General features: G+C 42.0%; 1 protein-coding gene across 1 annotated transcript in view; it reads right to left on the reverse strand.

Annotated features, from left to right (window-relative positions):
• The window catches only part of kctd16b (potassium channel tetramerization domain containing 16b), a 106,546-nt gene extending 84,118 nt beyond the window's left edge, over positions 1-22,428 (reverse strand). Inside the window, exons 1-2 of the mRNA XM_042747527.1 lie at positions 21,876-22,428; positions 20,631-21,766 (exon numbers count right to left, since the gene is read on the reverse strand). Coding sequence (XP_042603461.1) covers positions 20,631-21,447 — 817 coding nt within the window. The 5' untranslated portion in view covers positions 21,448-21,766; positions 21,876-22,428. The remainder of the gene's footprint in view (positions 1-20,630; positions 21,767-21,875) is intronic.
• Positions 22,429-22,674: the final 246 nt, after the last annotated feature.

A 22,674-nucleotide genomic window follows, 5' to 3' on the forward strand; every position in this document is an offset into this window, starting at 1 on the left:
ATGCAGTTCTCAAGGTGAATGAATACCTTGACTCTAGGGGTCAAACAACTAAAAATCAGGTCAAGAATCTTGGTGTGATTCTGGACACAGACCTTAGTCTCAGTAGTCATGTCAAAGCAGTAACTAAATCAGCATGCTATCATCTCAAGAGCATTGCAAGAATTAGGTGTTTTGTTTCCTATCAAGACTTGGAGAAGCTTGTTCATGCCTTTATCACCAGCAGGGTGGACTATTGTAATGGCCTCCTCACCAGCCTTCCAAAGAAGACCATTAATCAGCTGCAGTCATTTGCAGCTCATCCAGAATGCTGCTGCCAGGATTCTGACAAGAACCAGAAAATCTGAGCATATCACACCAGTCCTCATGTCATTACACTGGCTTCCAGAAACATTTAGGATTGATTTTAAAGTACTTTAACTAATTTATGAGTCACACATGTCATTACACTGGCCTAGGACCTAAATACATTGCAGATATCCTCACTGAATATAAACCTAACAGACAACTCAGATCATTAGGATCGAGTCAGTTAAAAAAAAAAATATATCAAGGGTTCACACAAAAAAAGGGAAGTCCGCTCTTGGCTTTTATGCCACCTGCAGTTGAAACCAGCTTCCAGAAGAGATCAGATGTGCTAAAACATTAAGCCACATTTAAATCCAGACTCAAAACTCATCTGTTTAGCTGTGCATTTACTGAATGAGCACTGTGCTACAACCGAACTGATTGCACTGTATTCTGTGTATAATCATTTTCTTTTATTAACTTTCAATACATTGTAAATCAATGTTTAAATAATTTTAAATGTTTAAACAGAAGGTTAAAGTAAGTGCTGTGAAGGTAAAGAGAATGTGGGCAAAGAAAGACAATTTTGCTGGTTAATCAGTTGAAAGTAGGACCTCTGAGTTCTATTTGTTTGGTTTATGATGGTCAAAGTAAGTAGGGGGTGAAGTAGTGAAATAGTTAGGTATTCCACTTAGTGGGGAAGAGGTTGTTTTGTTCAAATAATAATAAATAAAAAAAAAATATAAAAAAAAAAAGTTAAATAAAAAAACTGTCAAAATAGTCCCGATAGTTTTTGATTTAGTGCCAATATCTGTAGAACCATGGAATTTTACTGGTATTTGGTACAGACTACTGAAATTTGGTACCATGACATTATATTACACACATTTCTAACTGAACATTATCAGCATAACTGAAAATGGTCAGGTTTTTTTTCGTTGTAGTAACAGTACCATATTAAATCTTAAGAGGGAATCTATTAGACTTAATTTTCAAATAAAACTGTGGCTATTACAAGCTGTCAAATACACCTCTTCCAGACTGCAACGTAACCCAAAATCTATTTTTAAAAATAGGGATGAGACCCTCGATATTTGTTTGATATCCAATATTGTTTCAGTGGAAATTACATCAGCACACTGAATTACGCTGTGCATTTCAAGGCACTTCAGTGGGACTTTAAATAAGCAGTTATGCTGCTTTGCAAGAGCAATCTGAAAAAGCATAGTTTGCCCATTACTCACCCTCATGTCACTTCAAAGGTATAAGACCCTTTCATCCATGAAAAACAATGATGAAGGACGAGAGATGAGGTGTACCAACATCATCGTGAAATTTGAGAGCTAGGAAATTCTGAGTTCCACACTTTGAGAAACAGTGCTACAAACCTACTGAATTTAACTAACCTGCTTAAACTAAGTCCGTTATGAGAGCAGTTGACATGAAAGAAGAACAGTGTCTGCTATAATGCAGCAATGCTGAGAATGCATTTCGTGAATGATGGACATTCTAATTCTGCGGAAATCTGCTGAGCTGTCTGTAGCAGATTCTGTGTGACTCTGCCCATAAAAGACTGTAATTTGGATTAGCCTCTAACCACAGACAAAAGCTCATTAATTTGGGTGTTAACTGTGCTAAAACAGCAGCACTGCCAAATGACGCACGCTGGAAGGAAGGAATAGAGTGGTACGAGGTCACTCTCCATCTGTCATTGCCTGTCCCTGTCTTCTCCTCTTTCAGCACCAACTGAAAATGCTGTGGCAGGTGCAGGAATCAACTGTCACAAAGAGGAGAGTCTTTTAGCTTGTATTAAGTGGCCAATAGCTTTTGCCACCCACCAGTACTCCTTTTTTCACATTGCCGGTGTGAAGATGAAGAGAGATAAGGCAGGTGGCAACCAAGACAGCATCCCTCTGGGGTTTCTTGTATCTTCCAGCCACTCAGCAATTCAGCTGCAGGGCAAGATTGAGGCCAGTCACCACAGTGGTGCGTCTTCAACCTTTTCTGACCTGCCAATCAGGGTGGACTGTATCCTGGAGGCCGGGACTCTACAATAAGCTTTTGAGGAGTGGCACTCAAACCGACAATAATGGTGTATAAGGCACGGAAATCAAAAAGTAATCAACACCACCATTATCTGGCTGTCGACCTCTGGCCTTGATTGAAATAGTCCCTTCTGGGCAAATTGTGCAATCCTGAAGTGCTCTAATTTTGTTACAATGAACACTTAAAAAATTTACTTTGTCCTCCACTCAAAAAAATAAAACCGTATGATTTGGAACATCAACAGGGTGAGTGAACGATGAAAGAATTTTCGTTAACACTTTATTTTAAGAGCCACTTCTTACTATAAACTAGCGCTGCATATCACTAGCATATTGGCTGGTTATTAGTACTTATAAAGACCATATTAATGCCTTATTCAGCATGAGCCTATTTTAGATACCTTAACTAAACTTAACAACTACCTTATTAACGATTAATACGCAGCAAATTATGAGTTTACTGAGACAAATGTCTTAGTTGATAGTTAGGTAATAGTGAGAATTGAACATTTAAATAAAGTGTAAAGTTTTCATTTTTGGTGACCCATTAAGTGCCCTTTTATCCACGAAATGCTGTGAGTAAATGGCACTGTGGAAGATGCAAACCACAGAAGGTGACCTTAAACACACAAGGAGCTTTCTTTTTGGCACAAGGATGTTTACCAGCACACCTGATCCTTCAGTAACCTTCATTTATTGATCTAAGAGGTGCAGAGTACTGTACTTTCCGACTCCAAATACAAAGCTTTTGCTCTGTCTTCTGAGTTTAAGTATTTATGGCTATTGCCATCAGAATCTTAAGCTAAGTTTAGAGATGTGAAAAACGTTTCCTGCACCATTTGTGCAACCAACAGACATGAATAATAGTGTACTTTAAATAACCAGAATCAGAAGACCTTAGATACCACATAGAAATAGGCTGGCAACCAAAGACAACACTCTAGATTCATGGTGGCAAATTTTGCATGTAAGTAGCACTTAAATTTTCTACAGAAAATGTAAAATGCCATTTAGTAATATTGTTGCAAAATCTTAAGACTTATGAATGTTTACATACACCGAATTACCAAATAGTATAGCATGTTATACTGAGCAAAATAAAGCCCTCCAAAGCTGATTTGAACTTCATTTTGAACTATAGGAATGCTCTCTAGAATGTAAGGATTTTCTTTCATGCTCCTCAACCTTTGCTAAGATGCCACATTTATTTCAGAAAAACTAAATGCATTGAATTCAGTTTATGGATGGCGTCTCAATTTTTGGTCACTATTTTTTTATTCACACCGTCCAACCAGATTAAGCAAACAAGCCTTATCTGAGCAGCAAACACAGCTCCTGCAGTGCCAGAAGCACTTCCTCTGAATTCTTAAGCTTAAGAAAACAGTTGGCTCTCTGAAGCAGTTCAATAAGAAGCAGACACATGCCTGGATGGATACGGGGGTGGAAATCAAGAAACAGCAGAGCTCAGAAAACTAGTGCTCAGAAAAACAAGGCCAGCATAAAACAGTCCCACACAGTCTATCCGTCAGTTTTAACAACATGTGATCCTCGAATTGTAAATGGTTTGTGCAGAAGCACCTGGTATTAATGCTAATAAAATGGCATTACCATCCAAAAATAGCACGGGCAGAAATCAGAAGGGATAGCATAATAATGGTGCTGCAGTAGCATCTGTTCCCTTTCAGCCGGTCACTACGAGTCACATCAGTGACTGACGAATTGGGATCCCGCTTAGAGAGACCAATCCATTTTAGGCGTAAACTAAATGAGCCAACACACATTGGTATGCAATGATTGCATCCAGCTGCCGCTGATCGCAGCGCGAGTATAATTGGGCAACAGGAGCAATGCATACTCAGCTTTTCGCTTCAGAGCCGAGCAGTCATTTCATTCTTCTCCTGACTTTTTCTACTTGAGGAAGCCAGCGATGCTGGATTCGGATCCGGAGATGATGGCTATGCTTGCCCAGGCCACTGAGAGGGTTGGGCTCCAGTGGAAGCCTCCGAGGCGTCCCGAACCGTCGAGGCTGGATGATTGGTTTCTCAAGGTGGCATGCGCTGGTTCTCAAGGCCCAGCCCTGGTGCCTTTCTTTCCAGAGGTGCATGATGAGCTCATTGGATCGTAGATGGCAGCTTTCACTGCCAGAAACCGTTCTGTGGCGGATACATTGCAGGTACATTGGTGGTTCCGTTGGTGCCACTTGTGCGGTATCTGGGGGCCTGGCTAGAGCTATCCAGTCCGTCTCGTTGGCTCCTGCAGACCATCAGACGCGGCTATGTGATTCAGTTCCCTCCAAGTTCAGGGGTGTCCACTTCACTTCTGTGAGGGTTGCAGATGCCCCTGTCTTGCATGCAGAAATTGCAGTTCTACTGGCAAAGGACGCGATAGATCCGGTCCTTCTAGCCGATATGAAGACGGGGTTCTACAGCCCTTACTTCATTGTACCCAAGAAAGGTGGTGCGTTATGACCGATCTTGGATCTGCATGTCTTGAACCGGGCCCTTCACAAGCTACCCTTCAAGATGCTCACGCAGAACCGCATCTTCAGGTGCATCCATCCCCGAGATTGGTTTGTAGCGATCAACCTGAAGGAAGCGTACTTACATGTTTTGATCCTTCTGTGCCACAGACCATTTCTGCAGTTTGCGTTCAAAGGATTGGCATATCAGTACAAGGTTCTGCCCATGAGGAAGTTGCAGAAGCAGCACTTGTTCCCCTGAAAGAGCAGGGCATTCACGTTCTCAACTACCTAGCGACTGGCTCATATTAGTTCAGTCTCAGGATCGGTTGTGCGAACAAAGGGACCTGGTGCTCTATACCTCAGCCAGTTGGGCCTTCAGGTAAACTGGGAAAAGAGCAAACTCTCCCTGACGCAGAGGATCTCTTTTCTCGGTATGCACTGGCACATCAACTGCCTAGAGTTGCTTGCCTTGAACCGTCTCAGAGGGTGCTTATGAGGGAAGCACGTGCTGGTCCGAACGGACAACACTGCGACCATTGCGTACATCAACCGACAAGGTGTTCTACATTCCTGTCGCATGTCGCAACTTGCCTGCCACCTCTTCCTCTGGAGTCAGAAGCATCTGAGGTCGCTTCGTGCCATTCACATTCCGGGTCTGCTCAACCATGCAGCTGACGTGTCCCCGGATAGTGGAGACTCGATCCCCAGATGGTCCAGCTGAATTGGAGATGTTTCAGAGCCACTCAGGTAGACCTCTTCAGAGACCTCTCACTGCCAGTTGTTTTACTCCCTGACCGAGGGAACACTCGGCACGGCTGCACTGGCACACAGTTGGCCACGGGGGGTCTGCGCAAGTATGTGTTTCCCCCAGTCAGACTTCTCGCACAGACACTGTGCAAGATCAGGGACGACAAGGAGCAGGTCCTGCTTGTGGCGCCCTACTGACGCCCTACTACTCTGACCTGGTTCCCGGAACTAATGCACTTTGTGACAGCCCCTTCCTGGCAGATTCTACTGAATCAGAGACGGGGCACCCTTTGGCACCTGCGTCCAGACCTCTGGAAACTTAACGTCTGGTCTCTGGACGGGACGTGGAGGTTCTAGGTGGCCTACCCCAGGAGGTAGTAGACACCATCACTTTGGCAAGAGCACTGTCTACGAGACATGCTTACGCCTTGAAGTGGAACCTGTTCATCGAGTGGTGTTCTCACAGAGAGGACCCTCAAAGATGCCCGATCAGTCGTGCTGTCCTTTTTGCAGCAAGGGTTGGAGCGAAGGCTGTCTCCCTCCACCCTTAAAGTCTATGTGGCTGTGACTGCTGTGTACCATGACCCCCTGGAATGGAAGTTGATAGGAAGGCTTAACTTGGTTGTCAGGTTCCTTAGGGGGGCCAAAATCTTAAATCCTCCCCGGCCCCCCCATACCCTCTTGGGACCTGACTCTAGTGCTCAAAGCACTGCAGCAGGGCCCATTTGAGCCTTTGCAGTTAGTCGAGCTAAAGTTTCTTTCAATGACAACTCCGCTCCGGACTGCACTGGCCTCCATCAAGAGGGTAGGGGACCTGAACACATTTTCGGTCGACGAATCGTGCCTAGAATTTGGGCCGGCTAACTCCCAGGTAATCCTGAAGCCCCGGCCCGGCTACATACCCAAGGTTCCTACTACCCCCTTCAGGGATCAGGTAGTGAACCTGCAAACACTGCCCCAGGAGGAGGTAGACCCAGTCCTAGCTTTGCTTTTACTTTGGCCAGCAGAAGGGGAATGCCATCTCTAAGCAGAGGATGGCCCAATGGATAGTGGATGCCATCACCATGCCTTATCAGGAACAGGGTGTGCCCTGCCTGCTCAGGTTGCAAGCTCACACTACTAGAAGTGTTGCATCCACCTGGGCGCTGGCTAGTGGCACCTCGCTGACAGATATTTGTAGAGCTGAGGGCTGACCTCCTGTGTTCACACCTCAAATGGGTAGAGGCCCCAGTTTAGTGTCGGCTTGCTAAAAACTGCTCCAGAGTGTCCGTACTGTAGACCCTGTCGAGCTCCTCCATCCCCTCTGCATCAAGACATGGCGGAATGTCTGGTGCCAGGCCCTCACTCAATGAATCCATGAGAGCCGGTAGAGGGCTGGGTTCCATATGTAGAGACCTAAGTGGATCCCATCTGTGTAAAGTACACGGTATATTCTCAGAGCCCATGTTTCCCTGGGAGGCTTCTGCCATTTCCAAGAGGAAATTCCAAGAGGACCTCTAATCTTCCATATGCACATAAATAGTTGTTCATATGTGTAAGTGCTTCCAAAACCACCTTCAGGAAGAATGCTCCTGTTACGAGTGGAGCGGGTTTGTTTCCCAGTGTTATCCAGTCTCATTGAGTGGGTAGTGCTACAACAACAGTGGCTAGCCTTCTTGTTTGTGAACCCTGGCCTACACTAAAAAGGGCTACAGGTGGCTCACATAGGACATTGGAAGGGGTAGCATCCATGGCGCTATGGTAGGGATTCCCAATTCATCGGTCACAGACATGACTCGTAGTGACTGACCCGAAAGGCAACTTCCGGTTACGTATGCAACCCACATTCCCTAAAGGAGGGAAAAGAGGCGCCACGTCCCATAGCCACAGCTGCTGTACCACTGCTGAGCAGCCAGGTCACCGGCTTGGCTCCTCAGCGAAAACCTGAGTATGGGTTGCACCTGCTGCCTAATTATACTTGCGCTGCAATCATTGGCAGCTGGATGCAATCATCGCATGCCAATGTGCATTGGTTCATTTAGTTTACACTCGAAGTGGATTGGTCTCTCTAAGCGAGATCCCAATTCGTCGATCATCAACATGACGTCTCCATTCCCTCCAGGGAATGAGGGTTACATACGTAACCGAGATGTTTTTGGAAGCATTTAAGGCTCATATTTCCAGACATATACAGTAAATATTAGGGCTGCCCCCTAATAGTCGACTAATCGTTAGTCGACCAGAAGCAGGTTGGTCAACCAAAATTGTATTAGTCGCTTAGTCGCAGAAAAAAAAAATCCACTGGTGAAGTCACGGAGTCCGTGACTAACAGATCATTAACATCTAGTCTATGGTAATACAGTACATCGGGCAGTACATCTAAACGCTTGCCTATCATTAATCAAACTCAAATATGGCTTATGTAATGTCTACTTTCAAATGAAACAATTCAAATGGAAAAAAATTCTCAGATTATGTAATCCATATAAAACATGCACACAGGCAAATCACTACTGCGGAGATGACGAGTGAGTGTAGCTGACTTTGTCTCTGAAGCTGAAAACAAAGAAAGCTCTAGTTTATCATATATATATATATATATATATATATATATATATATATATATATATATATATATATATATATATATAGTTTAACATACATACACAGGTGCTTCTCAATAAATTAGAATGTCATGGAAAAGTTCATTTATTTCAGTAATTCAACTCAAATTGTGAAACTTGTGTATTAAATAAATTCAGTGCACACCGACTGAAGTAGTTTAAGTATTTAGTTCTTTTAATTGTGATGATTTTGCCTCACATTTAACAAAAACCCACCAATTCACTCATCTCAACAAATTAGAATACTTCATAACACCAATTCTCATTTTCCTCTTGACAATACCCCATAGATTCTCTATGGGGTTCAGGTTTGGTGAGTTTGCTGGCCAGTCAAGCACATCAACACCATGGTGATTTAACCAACTGTGACGAGTGGGGCGGGGCCGAGAGCCGTGGGAACGGAGCGAGGCCGGTGGAGTGATTGGGAAATGAGCGACACCTGCTCCACTCACCGGTCTCGAGTCCCACGGAGGAGATCGGGAGGATACTAAAGAGGAGCGACGACAGTGAAGGACGAGAGAGGTCCAGGCCTGGGTTTTATTTTGTGCTTGGGTTTTGTTTATGCGCAGTTGCCCGTGAGGGGCTGTCGCGCTGTTTTGTATTTATTTTGTCATTAAAGTTTTATTTGAATGTTCGCCGGTTCCCGCCTCCTTCTTCACGTCATTATGGAGTTTTTATCGTTACACTGGTGCCCAAACCCGGGAGGAAGGAGGGACGCGCTGCTGAAGATCCCTTGCCGCTGGGGTGAATCCGCGGTGCCATCGAGCTGGGCGTAGCAGTCTGGCGCCGGGGACGCTCGAGGCGGTGGGCTGGAGTGAGTTGCCGGGGACGGACGAACATCGCTGCCGATGTGGAGGGGCGGCTGCCGTCCGTGAGGGAGCGGAGGAGTCGGCACCAGAGTAACGATAAAAACTCCATAACTCTGCAGTGTGGGCAGGTGCCAAATCCTGCTGGAAAATGAAATCAGCATCTTCAAAAAGCTGGTCAGAAGAAGGAACAATGAAGTGCTCCAAAAATTCTTGGTAAACAGGTGCAGTGACTTTGGTTTTCAAAAAACACAATGGACCAACACCAGCAGATGACATTGCACCCCAAATCATCACAGACTGCGGAAACTTAACACTGGAATTCAAGCAACTTGGGCTATGAGCTTCTCCACCTTTCCTCCAGACTCTAGGCTCTTGGTTTCCAAATGAAATACAAAACTCTCTCTCTTCTGAAAAGAGGACTTTGGACCACTGAGCAACAGTCCAGTTCTTCTTCTCCTTAGCCCAGGTAAGACGCCTCAGGAGTGGCTTAACAAGAGGAATACGACAACTGTAGCCAAATTCCTTCTTATACGTCTGTGTGTGATGGCTCTTGATGCCTTGACCCCAGTCTCAGTCCATTACTTGTGAAGTTCACTCAAATTCTTGAATCGATTTTGCTTGACAATCCTCATAAGGCTGCGGTTCTCTCAGTTGGTTGTGCATCTTTTTCTTCCACACTTTTTCCTTCTACTCAACTTTCTGTTAACATGCTTGGATACAACACTCTGTGAACAGCCAGCTTCTTTGGCAATGAATGTTTGTGGCTTACCCTCCTTGTTAAGGGTTTCAATGATTATCTTCTGGACAACTGTCAGATCAGCAGTCTTCCCCATGACTGTGTAGCCTAGTGAACCAAACTGAGAGACCATTGTGAGTCAAAATCATCACAATTAAAAGAACCAAAGACAATTTGAGTTGAATTACTGAAATAGATGAACTTTTCCATGACATTCTAATTTATTGAGAAGCATCTGTATGCTTCAAAACCCCTTTCATCTTTGACCCACATGTCATCTGACGATTGCTTGTCTATTTTTGTTCTCAATATTTGACTGTAGTTTATGGGTTCCATTCAAAAATGGCGATTTAATTCAAACTAAACTAAAAGGCGTAAAATTTAATTTGTATATGTATGCAAGAAAATATATAGATTGCACTACATGTTTGCTTGCTTATTGCTCAAATAGAAAAATTATTTTCATATACTAACAAGAAACTATACTCCTGATCACAGGTCGAAAGCTGTAGCTCCATCCACACAACTTTGCAATGCAGTTTGTGGATGTTCGTTGGAACTATGGATTCAGGAAACACCAAAACACTGAACTATATTGGTAACAATGAAGTGTGGCAATAATGAGCTAGCGATATTTTTTTGAGAAATACACCCCTGTATGTTCTTTGCCCAATTATGCACTAAGGTCAGTGAGAGATGTACATTATAAACATGCAATCATCATTTCAATAAATGAATATATAATTGTTATATCATTACATTTTTACACTATAAGACATTTTACAGCCTGAACTATCCTTTACTTGTCATAAGAGTCTTATTAACCTTGACACACTTTCATTAAGGTTTTAACCTGAATGTTATTTATTTATTTGCACACAAATTGCACCACAGTGCGTGATATGAGTTCTCTGTCATTATTCAACTTCTTCAAATAGACAGCTCTTCAGCTCCTATGATCTCATGGGACAGCAAATTGTCCGCTGGTTACACAATCTAGAATCTCAGCAGATGCAATGTGTCAAATGGGTATAATTTGCCTACTTTAATCTTTTTAATTTGACAGTGTAGCAGGTTTGGATACGTACAGTAGTAATGTCAGACATATCGTGGTGCTTCGTGGTTCTGTACTCATGTAATTTTCTAATCTTATTCCCTGTCTTCTACTCTTCAAAAAACTTGTATGTGAGCAGGAAATTTTAAATATTTTAACAAAGAATTGGGAAATAAAGTTTCAGTTTAGACAGCATAGCAAGGCTTGTGTTTTCCATCGTTCTCCATATTAATGAGTTTGGATTGGTTGTCCTATAAGTGCTGTCGTTCTAGACACATAAAAAGAATACCAAAATGATTAAGCAGCAGCTTGGCCCAGACATATCAGGCTGGAACTTCACCTAATTGGATGAAATGAGATTCAGGGGTGATGGATTTTGATAATTGTTGGCACTTGTTAGCTACCTCACATGGGCCCTAGCATGCTGTCATGCATATTAAGCCACAGGCCTCCACTTAATGGGTGACGGAGACAGACTTCACATTTACCTCACTAACTCCAAAGCAGGTTAATCAATGCTGAAGTTTATCAAATTAAGAACCATTTCAAGAGGCCTAATAAGAGATATGACAGACCGGACTTTGATGGCCAGGGATCTGAGGACTCAAAGGCCTCCCAGTAGCTGAGGGACCTGTGGTCACTCCTGTCAAGAAATTTCTGAGTTTGACCTTCATGTTAGCAAAATGGAGCATTATTATAAAAACCCTCACTGCGGAACATATGTCAGCAATATTTTGTTTTCAAATAAAAATCAAAGAGTTCAAAAAGTTCAAAAGAGTCTGACAAAGCAGTTACAAAAGCGGAAGGGTAAAGGTCAGCTTTCCAACATGCTATTCTGAAATATGCCTTAAAGCACAATGTAAACCTTGTGCAGTTGTACTGTATGAGAGAATTCCCTAATGAAAATATGCCATATTGTAGTCTCTCTGCCTTGGACTATTTATGTACATACTTTAGCATTTGAAGCATATTGTTAGAATGAACATACACACAGGAGTAAATTTGGGTATTATGCTTGGAAAGATGCAGGGCAGTTTGCATTTTAAAAGTGTTCCCTTTTGGAATGGAGCCTGTTTTGGATGCAGTGCCATCTACATCATCAACCAAAAAAAAAAAAAATTCAATAACAACAGCAGTGAGTCCAACCTCCAGCTCCTCATCAAATAGAGATTTGTTGATCAGAGGTTTTCCTCAACATGCTTCATTCTGTATAATTCACCCAACATTGGTCTAATTGCAGGTGAAAAGGTAGTAATATATGAAATCATTAACAATGCAAGACAGTCGTTTACTGATTGTTAGTTTACAATTCATGTTACAAGCTCTTAAAATTATATTTATGTATTGTTTTAAGTATTTATCATGAAATAATATTTCATAAATATCGTTGAGTTTTTGCGGAGTCAAACTACAATCTTTCCTTGGTATAAGAAGGCCAAATTATTTTCACCTTATTTCAACTTCTGCATTTTGATTGCACTACTGTACATGGTTCTGATGATCACTAGGGTTGCAAACAGGTGCAAACTTTCTGGTGAATTTCCAGAAACACTCCAGAATTTATGGAAACTTTCTCGGATTGTTTGTTTTGTTTTGTTTGGAAATTTTTGGAAAGTTACTGGAAATGTTCTGCCATTTGCATCCCTAATCACAACATATTTAGCTGTTAAAATATTACAAACAAACAAACAAGCAAATGTATATTGGTTTCTTTTCAGCAATTTTTGGTGGGTGTTGTGGAGAAGGAACGTGATATCGCGATCGGGCCGATAATGGCGGCCACAAGATCTAGTCAGCCACAAACTCTGGGACATTCGAGTTTACTGATTGCTACTCTGGTGAGTCAACCCGCTCATGAAATGGCGGCCGCACCGGAGCGCGCTCACATAATGGTTGCAACAGCGGACCCTGTTCACAAAATGGCAGACACAACAATGCCAATGCCAACAATCATGCCACAGCTGCCATCCATGAGTCAAGTCAAGTCATAGCTGAACTTCATGAGTCAAGTCAAGTCACAGCTGATCGTCATGAGTCAAGTCAAGTCACAGCTGATCTTCCAGAGTCACGTCACATCTCAGCTATTCGTCCAGAGTCACGTCTCAGCTGTTCATCCAGAGTCACGTCACATCACAGCTGATCTTCCAGAGTCTCGTCACTTCCCGTTTGTTTAACTCAGATCTTCGAGGTCAGGTCTTCAGTATCCTAGACTGGCATCATGTGTGCTGGATCCATTCACTCTAGCCATCCTGTTCCTGATCTGATTCCCCTGTCTGTAGCGCTTCACATAATGGGGATTGCTTTATGGAGTGTTTGGGCTGCATACACCACCACTGAGACTCGTGAAACAGCGGCGCCTACTATGATGTTTCCAGAGGTGGCGGCTGATGCTGCAGAACCTCCCAAGGTAGTGCAGTTTGCTGCTGTTTCCCCAGAGGCAATGGTGCCCGCTGCAGCTTCTCCAGAGGTGGCAGCGTGCGCTGCAGAAGCTCCCGAGGCGGCGGTGCCCGCTTCAGGTCCTTGTACAGTGTTGGTGCCCAGCAATGCACACTCAGCCTGTCATGTCATGGTCGAAGGAAGAGTTGATGAACGCTGTACCTGTCCTGTTAAAGAGAATATTAATAAACTCTCCCTATTTCCTGATGGTACTGCTGTAGAACTTCCAGAGGTGGCACAATCGGTTGCAGAACCTCCAGAGGTGTCAGTAGTATCCACCTGTGAACTTCCTGTTTGTCCTGTCATGGAGGCCATCTGTGAATCCTCGTCCTGTCCTGTCACGGCTATGGAGGCCGTTTGTGAGCTCTTTGCCTGTCCTGTCATGGCTAAGGAAACTGCTTTTGGACATTTGTCCTACCCTGAACTGGCCGAGGAGGCCATCTCTGAACCCTCGCCCTGTTCTGAAACAGCCATGTTGGCTGATTGCGAACTGTCTGTCTTGCCTGTCTCTGTCAAGGAATCTAACCCTGAGCTGTCTGTCTGTCTAAATGCTTCTGTTGAGTCTGAATTTGAGCTATCTGTCGGGCCTGATTTATTCATTGAGTCTGTTGTTGAACCATCTGTCTGTCCAGTTTCAGTCACTGAAATGTCTACCACTCCAGCTTCAGTTAATACAACAACTAATTTTGAGCTGTCAGTCTATCCCATATCAGCCCATGAATCTGTTTGTGAACTACCTGCCAGTCCAGTTTCCCTCAATGAGTCTGATTTTGAACTGTCTGTCTTTCCACTTTCTGCCACTGAACTGTCTCCTTCAGCCTCTGTCAATGCCCTTGATTGTGAACTATCTGCCAGTCCTACTCCAGCCAATACATTTAATTATGAACTGTCTGTCCATCCAGTCACTGTCAATGGACCCGATTCTAAATTATCTGTCTGTCCAGTCTCTACTAATGAGCCTGAGTGTAAATTGTCAGCCTGTTCAGTTTCAGTCACTGAGCCTGTCTGCCATGGGTATCTACTCCAGTTTGTTGGTCTTCTGTCCCGCTCTGGTGGTCTTCTGCTCCATCTGCTCCACTGTGGTGGTCTTCTGCTCTGCCTCATCCGTCTGCTCCGCCGTGGGGTTCTTCTGCTTCGCTGTGGTTGTCTTCTGCTCCACCTGTTCCATCTGCTCTGCCCTGGTGGGCTCCTTTTCCGTCTGCTCCGCCCTGGTGGGCTCCTTGATTGTATTGAGTTGGGAGCATCTGGAAGATGCTCCTTGGGTGGGGGTGGGGGGGGGTCTTTGTCACAAATCCGGTCCATGGCCTTCCGTCCGATTGCCATCAGAGGTCACCCCCCCATTGTACTGACTCTCACACCACACAGACTGTTGCACATCACCCTGGACTGCATTTCCCATCATCCTTTGCACTGATTGCACACAGCTGTAACCAATCACATGCTCACCTGAAAGCTATTTCACACACTATATAACACCCACTCAGATCCTGCTCAAGTCGCCGAGTATTGTTTAGCGTATATCACTCTTCTAGCGATAGTTACATTACGGAGCCATTCCAAGTTTCTGTTTCTAGTTCTAGTCTAAGTCTAGTCATTTTGTGTTGCTTTGTTGTCTGCATCCTGATGTTCTGCCTGTGTATCATGGATTAACCCTTTGCCTGCTGTTTCGGACTGCGTTTGCATCTTGCCTGGACTATTGTTTGTGTTATTGGATAACCCTTCGTGTCAAGCCCTCTGGATATTGTTCGCTGATCGTAGACCCACGCTTGCCTTAGGAATACTCTTTGTCTTGCCTGAAATGTACCTGTTTAACACTGTTTGTCCCATGCCTTTTATGACTGCGTCTCTGTTTAATAAAATCCTGCAAATGGATCCGCACGTTTCTCGTTTCATCCCCTCCATTACAATTTTAGTCTTTTAGTGAGGCTTTTTTAGTTTGTTTGTTTGGGGTAGTGCTTATGTGATTCGTACAGATACATACAATTTAAAGAAAAATTGTTAGCATGAAGGCTCACCCCTAAACCTAAGCATCAGTGGGGCATAAGCAGATCTTTGGGAAACATATAAGTGAGATAGTATAAATTCATACACCTAAAATAGTTATAAATGAGAGTGTGTTGTCCATATACACCGGCAAATGAATCATATAAAGCAAAATGATGGAGAACAAAAACAGTAGTCCTCAGATGTCATATTCATTATAGCAGCATCTCAGAGAAATTACATTATAGACAAAGCAGCTTACTGAATGAACCGCATGTATCTGGAAGTAAAGAGTACAGAAATTACATACTGCATGTTATCAGGATTAAATAAGCTTCCTATTGTTTGTGTAATTTAAAGAGGTCATATGATGCAATTTCAAGTTTTCCTTTCTCTTTGGAGTGTTGCAAGCTGATTGTGCATAGATAAGATCCCTGAAGTTGCAAAGACTAAAGTCTCAAAACCAAAGAGACATTCTTTATCAAAGTTAAGACTCTCCCACGCCCCCCTAAAATGGCTCATTCAAACACACCCCCACATGTCTACGTCACTATGTGGAAATATTAGCATAATGCCACCCAATTGTTCATGCAAAGAAAGAAGGTGTGGTTTCAGTAACCACAATTAGTGTTGAAGCAGCCATGACAGGGAGATGCTGTGTGTATCTAGTTGAAAGCAAAAGCACTTTATTTGGCCTTCCGAAAGGAGATGCATTTAGGAAGCTTTAAGAACAGAACAGCAATGCATTTTATGGACGACCGTTTCGTGAACCTAGGAGAGAAGGTAATTCTGACTTTGCTATGACAATCTGGTGCTTCTGAATCAGCTACTGTAAGTATGTTTTGTTATTAGTTTAAGTATTTGCTATGGACTGTTCAAATAAAGAGTTACACATGTACTGTTATATTCAATCCATTTCAATATATTAAGCTATGTGTGTGTGTGTGTGTGTGTGTGAGAGAGAGAAAGAGAGAAAGACAGGGTCACATTACAAAGAAGTCAGCTGTGTTAACCGTCCGTGGCTTGTGTACTGCAAACACATACGAGCTTCATCTCTGTGTCTGTCACGTGACTGTTCCCCTTTCGGGCTTGAACAGATGGTAAAAATAAGGACATTATTAACTGTCTTTATATTTATTTTGAATGATGAAGCTCGCGTTTATGGAAAGGGGTGTTACATTTCCGACGATTGCTTGTGGTGTTAGGCCAATCACAATGCACTGGGTCAATTGGCCAATTCAAGCAGACTGCGCTTGTCAGAAGGAGGGACTTTGTAGAAAATTACGTGTTTGAGAGAGGCGGGGCATAGAGGACCTACAATAACGTACAATATTTGAAAAATAATGTGTTTTTTGAACATTAAATTATGTCAACATATTCTGTTACACCAAAGACCCAAAATAATGATCTTTAAAAAAGCATCATATGACCCCTTTAAGTATAATAATATGGCATTAATTGTAATCTTGAATTGATTAATTAGCATTGCGTTATTACTCCATCACATGTGTGTGAAGTCATTAACAGCAGTCCTATATTGTTGAACCAATGTGGCTCAAATGTAACCGTGTTACTACGGTTTACAGTCAAGGCTAGCTCGTTAGTTTCTACAATGATGCTTCATAGTATGGTGATTAACCAGTGAGTTGTGTGTGTTTTTTTTTTTAAAGAAAACACAACCCTGGTCACATTTCTTAAAATTTTCTAGTGAACCATCCCTTTCTCTGTCTGTGGTAGTGAATAATGCAGATGCTACATTCAGAGTTGGGTCCCTCTGGACTGAGCAGGGGAGCAGCTGCGCCTAACAAGTGGAGCATCAAAACTGTCATGGCTCATTCTCTAGCAAGATAAATTAGTTTAAGCAGGACAACACCACACCACCCACCCCTTACTTTTTTTAACCAATCTCCTTTTGTTGGTTCATTCACTACCTAATGTGCATGTACTGTACACGCAAATTGGTATTTTAGAGGTAAATATATGTACATGTATCACTAATACGGTACAGTACATTTGTGTTATTTTACTCAATAGCCAAAATGTTTACAAGTTCCTAATTTTATTATTAATGGTATTCAGGGGTTTGTGTGGACATGTTTTTGCCATTTGTATGTGTCATTGTTTATTACTTTTTTCTTGTTCATTTTGTCAACATTTCTAACTACAATACAATGCATGTAATATATTATATATATATATATAGCTTAGTAACCTTTTCTGTGTAATTTTATATCAATTTTACAAAAATATTATGCAACACCATGACCCCTGCAATGCCTGTAACAATGATTTTAAACCACTTTACAGCTCAAACAATGCAAGTTTCACTTCACTGATTTTAAACCCTAAAAAAGGAACAAAAAATGCCCCAATCATTATCATCAGTGCCTCACCATAACATTAACAGTCTTTTTTCTTTTCTTTTTTTCTGGCCAAAACAAGGCTTGAGCAAAAAGTGTTTTTTTTGTTGTTGTTGTCAACTGAGTCTAACTTTTACTGAAACACTTTAGTTTAGGGACCAGTTCTCACTATTTACTAGTTGTTTATTAGCATGCATATTTATATTGACTGTTTATTGATACTTATAAAGCACATATTAATGCCTTATTCTGCATCTGCATATCTTAGATCCCTTAATCTTACCTCATATGTAAACTTAAATTCCTTATTTACAATTAATAAGCAGCAAATTAGAAGTTTATTGAGGAAGAGTCATAGTTAACAGTTAGTTAATAGTGAGAATTGGTCTTGACCACTTTTACTACTAAACTTACCAAAGGTTGCAGATCTTTATCACGGCAGTAGTTTACTATAATGATTTGTGTGTAAATTTTCTCAATATTGTGTTGATGCTAATGTCAGGTTTAGGTGATCAGCCGACTTGTTTTTGAAGGGTGAGAAAAGGTGACATTGTAACAGCAAAAGCCAATGACGTGATTTACAGCACTGTAGGCAGACTGCAGCAAGTCCTCGGCCTGTCACAGCCAATGATTGATTGTCAGTCACTCTAACCGTGCAACAAACTGGTAAATAAATTTGCCTTCAAGGGATTGCACTCTGGGTAGAATTTGCGTCAGGGCGGTGAAGCCTATAAAAAGCAACTGGTGCGCTCTGCCAGAGGCAAAGCAAATTCAACAGGCTTGCTGGGTTGTGTAGGAGGCTGGATATCAACTCAGAAAACACTCTGAAACTTTCTAAACTCTTTCCTGGTGCATGCCACTTTCACAAACTTGGGTTTGTGATTGATGAATGGAAGAATGGTATTAATATTCTTGTGGCTTGAAATACATACTGAAAGTTTAACAGTAGACATTTTGTATTAGTTTGATGATTCAGGTCAATTAATAACATTTTAACATGTGAGGCTTTGATCAGTACTGCAGATCCTGTAGTTTGTGATGGCCTTGACAAAATACATTTACATTTAGTCATTTAGCACTGCAGACGCTTTTATCCAAAGTGACTTACAAATGACATAATAAAATACATTTATAACAACACATATAAATGCAACAACAAAACTGCAAAATTAGGCTTTTTCCTTTTGCTACAGAAATGTTAAGATACAAAACTGCAAGTGGACGCTCATGTTAACACACCAAGCTTCCTATTCAGTAGCTTGCATTCGATAGCATGTTGAATGCATACATTTGTTTCTTTGTAGTGATAAAAAATAGTAGTTATGTTGTTGAATTGGTGAGAATGTCCACCAAGACACAGACAAAAACTGACATTACATTTCCGTGTTGGATAGTAAGGCAGTAAACTGTTAAAAATGTCAATTTAAACGACTGTCTTGTGAGAATCTATAAAGAATATGGCAGCTGCAATCTCTTTAATGGGCTCAGTATAAAGTCCATTATGTGCTTCCTCCATTTTGCCTTGTGACAGGGCCACTGCTGGCTCGACAGCACATTAGCCACTACCGGCCTGAAGTAGGTGGTGTTTTGTTACATCATAAAATGTTATGAGAGCTATTACAGAAAGCCATCATCCTCTGCCACTCCATTGAGATGCTCGCAGAGATAGACAATCAGGGCGGAGGGAGGGGTCTCTCTTTTCGACAGCATTACTTACCAGGTAAGGGTCTTATATAAATGCTTTCAGTGCCTGGGTATAGAACAGGTACACAGTCAGGATACTTATATAAACACAATTGTCTGGTGTGTCTTGATATGAACCACTGTATCTAGTGAGCAACAATTAGACTGATATTTAAAGATCCATACAAAACCATTTTACTAAAGCAAACAGTTTTAACACTTTTCTAACGAAATACTAGTACTTACTGTCTCTTTAAAACATTACTTACTTTAAAACACTAAATTAATCTAAAAATATTTTTCAGTTTCACTATTCATTAGTCAGTCACAATAGTAACTACTGCACTGATACTTGTAATAAATTCCACATTTTTGAATAATATTGGGATCTGTGATTTAGAGATCAACTGTTCATTTCCAACTAGTATTTACTCCAGCTGTTGCTGATTACAGTTCTGCTAGTAATAGGGTACTACTACCTATTCAAATTTCCCTAGCACTAACAGAATAAAACTAGTACCTGTTAATGAGACACTAGTGAGTATACCTTTTGTTACTATTAGCAACTGAATATTTCTAATAAGGATCTAATAAATACAACTAAGAGATACTAATAACTAGTGGAATAAAAAATAAGTTATATTGTCTAATGAATAGTTATTAGTAGAACTATGTACACTTTTCACATTACTGGGGTTCTCAGATGCAAACGTTTTCATAGTTAGGTAAACGGGAATGGAAACTACAAAAAATCCATGATCGCATTTCTGTAACTTTCCAAAAAGGGTGAAAAATACAGAAACTGATTACATTTTTAAGATTTGCAGTCACTCCCTCATTCAAACACTCACGCAGCAACGTTAACCAGTTTTCTGTCATTTGATGCCAAGGTAATAAAACTCAAAGTAGCTTTAGTGTTGTAAATGGACATTATACACATACATACATACATAATAGATTTATGCAATTAATAACCAGGAAAACAGGTTATCAGTCTGTGAAAAGGGTCCATTGTAAATATACAGCCTACTAGTCGGAAGTGATTTGTTAATATCTGAACCACAGATCCCCAGAGAAGCTGGCAAAATGTACTACTGGCCCCAGTAGATAGTAATTGATAGAAATTGCTAGTGGAATAAGTAGCTTACTAATAAGACTTAAAGAACAAGTACTAGTAAACTAGTATTTTAAAACAGTATTTAAAAATTCTGCATACTACTAGATACTGTAATTTTATACTAGGCCACTTGAAATACTATTTGTCCCTATGAGACCTTGAGTGGAGGAGGCAATATAAAAGTGTAAACCGAGTGCGCCGTCTAGCGGTAATTCAAGGAAAACCTCATATGTGACATGGTGTTGTGTTCAGCAGAAATGGCAGAGGATGCGAAATGCGAATGTTGACAGAACTTTAGAGGAGAAACTTACGGTAAAAGACGTACTCAGTGTAACTTGACCATATCTTGTCGTCAGTATGCTGGTTGACGAACGAGGCCGTCACTGACGAGTTACACGCGACCATCTGGAAGCCGCACTCCGAGAGCATGTCGAAAGAGCGCTCCAGGTGCTTGAACTTGAGGTAAAAGCGGGACGTGTATCTGTCAGGGGTCCTGTCTGGGTCCCTGCTCTCGTTCAGGGTCTCGCCAAAAACTTCTTTGGCCAGCGCAATCCTCCCACAAATCAAAATCCGCGGCACCCTCCGGAATTTGGCATCGGTTTGACTCTCCCTGCCCACCGTACAAGACCCGCGATATCCGACTGTGATGAACCCGCTTTTTCTGTCGGCGGGAACGAGCGACGGTGGAGGGCACATCCGCTGGTCGCTTCCTTGAGAGCCGTCCTCGTAATCACTGTGGATGTATTCATCGGGACTGGGCTTCAAGTCGTCCGGGGTTAAGAGTTTAACCAAGTCTGGCAATTGAAAGTACTCCGCTTCTTTCCTCAGCCTTCCCTTCTCAGGGAAGTGGTCAGGGAGGACAACTTGCTTGTCTCTGAGGTAGTCTAACACATATCTGAATAAAAACCCATCCCGGTCGATGAAGTAACGACCTTTGGGATCCCTGGCCAGATCATTCGATGCGTTATTTTTAGTAGAGAATATTTTCCCTAAAAGGGAGCCGGGGTTGCCGATTAACGTGGCGTGACGAGTATAATACACTTGGCCCCCGACGTTTAGTTCAATAACGTCTGGAAAACTGCTGTCTTTAGCTCTAGAGTTTCCACTTAACGCCATTGTTTCGGTCATGGGTGGCAAAAAAATATCCGTATTTTTGAAAGTTCGCTCTCTACAGCTTCACGAAGCGTTTAGAAAATACAGACGATGGACCATGAACATTAAATGGCCATAAAAATAGCATTTCAACCGACTAATTGGAGCAGGTACCTTACAGTTACAAAAACCAACCTCTTAACCGCAGATGACACAAATCAAAAAGAGGGAATGAACGGCGGAGTATCCGAGCTGGAACTATAGGCGCACAGCAGAGAGTCGCTCCGCGCAAAGGAGGATCGGTTGCTCAGCAGCGGATGGACACGGCGATAGGCACGGCTGCTTATTCCTTCGCCTGAAAAAGATAGTACACTTGTATGCAAACGGAAGATGCTGTTTAAATTCTGCAATAAACATTATAGAATAGAGCTATTTTTCGGTTAAGCAGGTTCAAAGTTCCTTACAAGTTCGGCAGCGGTTGGAATCCAACTTTTGACGACCAAACTGAATAGTTTCAAAAGAATATAATTGAAAACAGTTCAAAACACATGTTTTATAGCCACTAAGGGGGTCGATCGATAATCCCAGCTGTTTAGAAGTAAATCCCCTCTGTGATCCTCTGACATTAATCCAGGGTTTGTGTGTTGGTGGGGTTTAGAAGTGAAGATGATGCAGCATCGCTCGCTCTCAGGGCTGTGGCGCGGGAAAATAACCGCCTCAGCTGTTGTTGCCTCAGCGGGCGGGAAAAAGAACACAATGGGTTATCAAAAATTACATCATCTTAAAGGAGTATGCGATGCTGTCGCGTTGCTGGCATATGCGTCTGTGTATAATATCAGTGTCAGCCAGATGTGATTGCTATAGTTCATACAGTCAGCATATTGATTTAACTATAGAAAACCGACTGCCTGGAATGACATTTTGTGCTCTCATTTGTTAATTCAAGCGTTTGCCAATGACTTACTGTACTTTTAGAGAGAGAAAATGAGTCTCAGTTTGTGTGAGGCTGTTCAGTGGAGGAAACCAGTCCATTTCAGGACCTTGGACAGCGAAAGCAATACCTACCACCATCTCCACTCTTGCATGGGTGCCAATGACCCCCAACTGTGATGATACCTTCTTAAAATACAAAATTAATTTATAATATTTGCAAAAATATTTAGCATGTTATTATAATGATAGCAAATTAAATAATTAGCTAAATGAAAATAATAATAAAAAAAAAAAATTGTAATGCCATTGTACTAAGGCAAAATAAATTAG

Source organism: Cyprinus carpio, chromosome B21, assembly GCF_018340385.1.
Source record: "Cyprinus carpio isolate SPL01 chromosome B21, ASM1834038v1, whole genome shotgun sequence".
Taxonomy (NCBI): domain Eukaryota; kingdom Metazoa; phylum Chordata; class Actinopteri; order Cypriniformes; family Cyprinidae; genus Cyprinus; species Cyprinus carpio.